The 6,621-nt window shown below is 44.7% G+C and overlaps 1 protein-coding gene across 1 annotated transcript in view; it reads right to left on the bottom strand.

Annotated features, from left to right (window-relative positions):
• Positions 1 to 2,641: 2,641 nt before the first annotated feature.
• enox1 (ecto-NOX disulfide-thiol exchanger 1) overlaps positions 2,642 to 6,621 on the bottom strand; it is a 129,347-nt gene continuing 125,367 nt past the window's right edge. Inside the window, exons 14-15 of the mRNA XM_039818866.1 lie at positions 3,473 to 3,558; positions 2,642 to 3,093 (exon numbers count right to left, since the gene is read on the bottom strand). Coding sequence (XP_039674800.1) covers positions 2,962 to 3,093; positions 3,473 to 3,558 — 218 coding nt within the window. The 3' untranslated portion in view covers positions 2,642 to 2,961. The remainder of the gene's footprint in view (positions 3,094 to 3,472; positions 3,559 to 6,621) is intronic.

Raw genomic sequence — 6,621 nt, 5'->3', positions numbered from 1 at the left:
GACACAGCGACACCGTAGCCTTCGACAGAGACCAGTGGAGGATATCAGAAGTCTCTTTCCCGGTGCTGGCTGAGCGTTACTGAGCAGCCTCCAACTGAGCTTGAAGACGTACATGTGACGTGAGCAACCTGTCTGAAAGTGTGAAGTCTTCTGGTAGCTGTGCCGAGAGAAATGTCAATCATTCCCAATCTCACAGAGACGGAGAGCGTGAGTAGGAGCTGTCCATTGCCTGTATAATTTCCCCATCCCCCGTGAATATAGGTATACTATCGTTACCCCTACTTAATTTTTTGGGGCAGTGGTTGCCTAGGGCTTAAGGAAGCGAGCTTGGGACCGGGAGGTTGCCGATTCAATCCCCAGACTGGCAGGATAAAAATCTGGGGGGGGTCAAATGAAAGAGCAGTACTTGTCCGTCCCTCACTACCACCACTGATGTGCCCATGAGCAAGGCCCTTAACCCTAACCGCTCCAGTGGAGCTGCTCAGTGGCCAGCAGATCAGACTGTGGTTGTACTGGGCAGCTTCCATAGCCAATCGACCAGACTCTGGTCCATTAGCCTGGTCCTACCAGACTCTGGTACATTAGCCTGGTCCTACCAGACTCTGGTACACTAGTCGGGTCCTACCAGACTCTGGTCCATTAGCCTGGTTCTACCAGACTCTGGTCCATTAGCCTGGTCCTACCAGACTCTGGTCCATTAGCCTGGTCCTACCAGACTGTGGTACACTAGCCTGGTTCTACCAGACTCTGGTCCATTAGCCTGGTCCTACCAGACTCTGGTACATTATCCTGGTCCTACCTGACTCTGGTACACTAGCCTGGTCCTACCAGACTCTAGTACTGGGCTATTGGATCTGCCGAGACCCATTCTGGTAGCCTGACTCCACCCTCCTAAGGACTGTCTGGTAGGACCAGGCTAACAAGAGGGGAGACGACAGCAACTATCGGCTTAGCATCTCTAGCGTTAGCCTTAGCCAACTCCTTCAGCACTAACTGGAAAATCTAACTGTTCCCAAAGGAGGAGGGCCACGACATCATGGCCCCCAACACAACTCAGCAAAGATTGTTCTTGCTGGGGCTTTAACTTCTGGATATTCGGCAGCTTCGCTCACATCTTTCTCGGCCGCCGTTACGGAACTACAACTCAAACTAGCGCACAACCTCAACGTCATCGTTTTCTCACCCACTCCCTCTGTTCGCTGATTGGACCGCCAAATATTTGGCCGGAGAAAACCCAAGAACATACCGCAAACCTAGACAGAGTACTGAAGGGAAATGAAAATTGAGCGGGTGTACGTAGGAGGGCGGAGCCAGGCTACAGCTTCCAGGTATGAATGTGTAACTGCGTGAATGTGACTGGTCGTCGTTGCAAATGAGAAGTTGTTCTCGATCGACTTACCTGGATAAATAAAGGTAAAATGTTTTATTTTTTAAATTTAACAACATATACTTTTCTTAAAATATCCTAGTTGTTCATGTGAATTCACTTGCCACATACCAAAGAATTTCCAATACATCAAAACGTGGCTGAAATATTTTGTTCCGATGCGTTAATAGACTCTCTATGGGCTTCTCCCTCGACGGTATGATGCCTCCATGTCTCCACCGATTGCCTGCGAGCTTCTCCTGTACTATGCGGTAATTCCTCAGTCCTTTCAGAAAAGTTTTGAGTTTTTTTGTGATTGTTGCGGGCAAAAATCCTTGATATGTGGCACGTTTTCTTAAAAAATGCGATGGAATATGTGGGATATTTATGCAATTTTATGCAATGAAATTGCGGGAACTTGCAAAAACTGCAGTTTGATGAAAAAGAGAAAAAACAGTGATCCCCCCCCCCCCCCAACAGCCCGCTTTTCGATGATGTTCACGTCGCGTAATCACGTCACTTCATAACATTCCCATGGCAACAGGGGAGAATGGCTGCTCTTGTGTGAAGTAAACGCAACATTTTTCAACTTTCTGCTAAGATATATTATGGGATTTTTTTGCAACGAAAATGCGGGGATTATGAAATCATGCAAGCCCTGCATGTTTTGCACGGAAATCGGCAATTTATGCGGCGAAAAATGCAGCGTATTTGAAAAAATTTGCCCCCCCCACATAAATATGCAGACTTTGGCTGATTATGCGTTGAATTATGCGATCGCATTATCATGTTTTTCTGGAAAGACTGATTCCTCTACTGTGTGACAGTAAGTCTCGTGGTTATGACCCAATCGTTAGCCTATTTTTATAAAAGCGTCTGCTACGGAGCCATAACGTGAGCTACAAGGTAATGGAGCCTTTTATACATTGTCGTGTTTCTTTAGAAATAAACAACTGACAAATAGAGTCTTTAAACACTTCAGATTAGATATTTGCTGTCTAAGTGACGTCAATATGAATGGGAGTCAATGGGATGCTAACGGGAGGTGATGGCTTGGTAGCATCAGAATCTACCCACAGGAGGTACGCTTCCCGGATGCTCACTTACCCCCTTGGTTCAAACCCTCTCGTTGATTTCCTTCCAACAAATCCGCTGTTAAATAAATATGTTCTCCTGTGTCATGTGACTCCTAAAATGTCCCATGTCACACACGTGTTTCAGCAATCAATGACGATTGTCTGCGGGGTTTTTTAAATACAAAGAGGGACAATGTGGTCCGTGGTCCCATTTAATAAACCAAACATCTGGACAAAAGGAGGCAAAGAAGGCTCTTATTTTGTCAGAAAATGAAGTAAAGTTTGGTAGGAAACTAAGGGATCAACTTTGGTTCAACTTTCCTCTCTCTTCCTGTCGGCTTTCATGGTCAGGTGTCCCCACAACAGCCACGAGGACCCTGATTCGTCCGTCTCCTCCACGGCATCCAAAACGCTGCCGTTTGATGGACGAACGCGCACACACACACACACACAGTTTAAGAGTATCTGTAGTTTCAGTGTGTGTCCTCAGTGTGTGTGTGTGTGCGCGTTGTCCCTGCGTCACGCCGAGCCCAGGCTGTCGAAACCGCAGAACTTCCAGCGTTTCTCCAGCGTGGCGCCGACGCCGCTCAGCTCCTGCCGGAACATGGCCGGGAGACGGACCATGAGACGCTCCAGCTCCCCCGCCGACACCTGGGACACACACATACATACAGACACACACACACAAACACATACATACAGACACAGCCACACACACACACAAACACACACACACACACACACACACACACACACACACACACACACACACACACACACACACACACACCGTTTATACTTTATGATAGTAGATCTTTAAATATTTTAAGTTATTTTACTCCCTATCTATCTATCTACTTACCTACCTACCTACCTCTCTATCTTCTTACCTATCTATCTATCTATCTATCTATCTATCTATCTATCTATCTATCTATCTATCTATCTATCTATCTATCTATCTATCTATCTATCTATCTCCCTACCTGTCTATCTAAAGTTGCTGTGGCGGAGCAGAGCGCTGCGTTACCTTTGAGTCCAGTCTCTGGATGTAGGACCACAGATACTCCAGGTTAGCCCCGAACGGATGCACGTGGAGGAAGGTGGAGATGATTCCTGCGGAGAGGACAGGAGAAACTCATGACACGATGACCGTTATGACGAATAAACACAGAGTAGTGATCCAACATGTCTCACTGTCACACATGTTCAGCTACAGAACCATAGGGCTGGAAAGTTGCAGCAGAGCATTTGATCTTCCCACTAGGAGGACTCCTAAATAGCACTAAAAGTTCATCTTTAGACCTCTCCACAAAGATGCTAATAGGGGTGTTGAACTCAATCATCCATTGATGCATCGCATTAATGATTACCCAACTGTATGTTATATCTTTTTAGCCAACTTCATAAGTTGTTACCACTTGTTTTACACTTCTTTATGGAATTGATGGTGAATAAACATCATTTACATGAAATTATCTGTAAGTTTTGAGTAAAATGAGCCGAAATTAGGAATTATCTTGACTAATAGTTATGGTCAGAGAAACATATTTTTATGGATAATCACAGATTTTCAACCAGGTATCAATTAGCAGATGGAACCATCCATGTTATTTTTGGGAAATTTGGTTGCAAAGAAAGCCATATTTCTGATATAGAAACTTTGAAAACGTGTCAAATTTGACCCGAGGACAACATGAGGGTTAAGGATCTGTTTTAGTGCTAAAACATTTTGTGAAATTTTATCTTACAAGTCCTAAAATTAGGAGTAAAATGCCCATTTTTGAAAGAGTTACTCCTAAATCTTTAAGTTAGAAGCTACTTTTAGCCTTAAGTTAAAGCAAATGTTGGGGTTAGGGTGCAACTAAAGAGACTCTTGTTTCAGTGCTTCTGTCTCTGATTGTGTAAATTACAGCACACTTTAATCAGCGGCTGTCCATCAGTATTCACGAGTGCTTTAAGAAGGAGCTAATAAAGAGAGAGAGAGAGAGAGAGAGAGAGAGAGAGAGAGAGAGAGAGAGAGAGAGAGAGAGAGAGAGAGAGAGAGAGAGAGAGAGAGAGAGAGAGAGAGAGAGAGAGAGAGAGAGAGAGAGAGAGAGAGAGAGAGAGAGAGAGAGAGAGAGAGAGAGAGAGAGAGAGAGAGAGAGAGAGAGAGCTGTCAGACAGCAGAGGTCCAGTCCGCGTCCTCATGAAGTGCAGCTGCTCGATAAACTAACGGCTCGGTTAAGAAACGCTGGCCCGAGCAGAAAACGCTCCAGAGTAGATTACTTCTGAGAGGTCCTGCGGAGGTAGGCAGCCATCCCAAGCTGGGAGGGGGGAGGGGATGGGAGGGGGAGGAATGGGGGAGGGGATAGAGTGCACCCTTCCGAGGAACCGCCACAGCCAACATTTATTTCCCTGATTTATGTGGCGAAACGCTGGCAATTACAGACAGGCAGTTCAATTCCTTCAGCAGGAACAGATGTGTGTGTGTGTATGTGTGTGTGTGTGAGTGTGTGTGTGGTTGTGAGTGTGTGAGTGTGTGTGTGTGTCTGTGTGTGTGAGTTTGTCTCTGTGTGTGTGTGTGTGTGTTCTCTGATCTTTCACTAAAGTAAAAGTAGAAATACCACAACTTAAATATATTCAGTTTCCTGTCCCAGAGGAGAGAAGAAACTAGAAAATATTCACATTTAACAAGCTGACATCACACAAGATTAACTGTGTTTTTACATAAAAAATTACTCAAACTGATTAAATGATGAATGAAAAGTCCACACACTGACTGTCAGAAGGAGTAAACACAGCAAATGTAAGCTAATAGGACAATTGTCCAGCTTGTAGTTACCATCACAAAAGTGCTTGTTGTTTCCACTGACAGACAGAGTATTATTCTAAGTGTCTGACAACCTTATGGAAAGGATCCCTACAGAGATAGAGCTTTTAGTTAAAGAGTAAGATCCTTTTTTTAAACCTAAAAGCATCTGTGAATTTGCGTTCGCTAAACCCGTGCTTCGGTGATATTTTAATTCGGCTTTACATATAGTGCATATGGATTTTGACTTATCTACGAGCCGTCCGGGAGTTTTGGAAAATAAAAAGCGCCATTCAGACTTGTGTTGCTGCTGCATATCTCCATCATGCCTGCAGCCTGCAGCAGTAGGATGTGTTAGGAGGAAGTATGGCAACTTGATGATGAGTAAAGGTGCTGCAAAGGGTCAAAATAGTAGCCTGTTAGGCACGACGTGAAGCCGAGTGAAGTGAAAATAAATTAATAAATGGTGGCATGGGATTAATGCGATTAATTAAAATAAATGTGTTATGCTCGGCCCTTAATCGCAACACGATTAACGCGTTAATACTGACAGCCCTAATATAAACACATAGTTTACTGATTTACATGTGGAATATGTTGGCTCTATACACGCTATAAAAGCTAAAAGTGTTGTTTTTTCAATGGAGTCTGGTGGGTTTAGTGCTAGGGACTTCAGAGCTGTTCCTGGTTAAACAGAAAGGTCTCAAAGAGGTTTTAAAGGTCTATCTCTGTAGGGATCCTTTCCATAATGTTGTCAGACACTCAGAATAATAATCTGAGTCTGTCAGCGGCAACAACAGAACTTTTACTGGACCAAATTGCAAATTGAGGATGCACATTTGTCCAGTGGGGTTACATTACAGCCCAGTCTGTGGCTGCTGCTTACAGCGTTCTCGCTCAATACTGGACCAACTACTCACTAGTCACTTAGACACAAAAAACACAACTAATCTATTCATCCAGAAGATAATCCACAATATAATCCACCATGAAGATAATTGGTAGTTGCAGATTTAAACATGATCCTCCTGTGTGTGCGTGTGTGTGTGTGTGTGAATACACTCATGTTTCTATCGACTGTGCCCACGTGCCTTTTTCAAAAAGGTTTTCTGTGGAATAAAAAGCAGCAGAAGACAGAGCGCTGACCGGGCCTCCTCTCTCCTCTCCTCTCTCCTTCACGTTTGGATTTTCTCGCCTCCGCTAAGAGAGATAAATGTGCTGCTGTTCCCCGCTCTGCTCCGGACAGAGCGGCCGCCTCGGTAAGATAACCCCAGACGGCTCCGCGCCGGTCTCGGAGAAACACCAGGATTTATATTACACGAGCGGCTGAAATGAATCCCTGCCGAGTGAGATGCACATGCTGCAGGCTGATGAGAAGAAGACGAGAC

Source organism: Perca fluviatilis, chromosome 12 (assembly GCF_010015445.1).
Source record: "Perca fluviatilis chromosome 12, GENO_Pfluv_1.0, whole genome shotgun sequence".
In the NCBI taxonomy this organism is placed as follows: Eukaryota; Metazoa; Chordata; class Actinopteri; order Perciformes; family Percidae; genus Perca; species Perca fluviatilis.
This window is presented reverse-complemented; position numbering and strand designations above follow the sequence as displayed.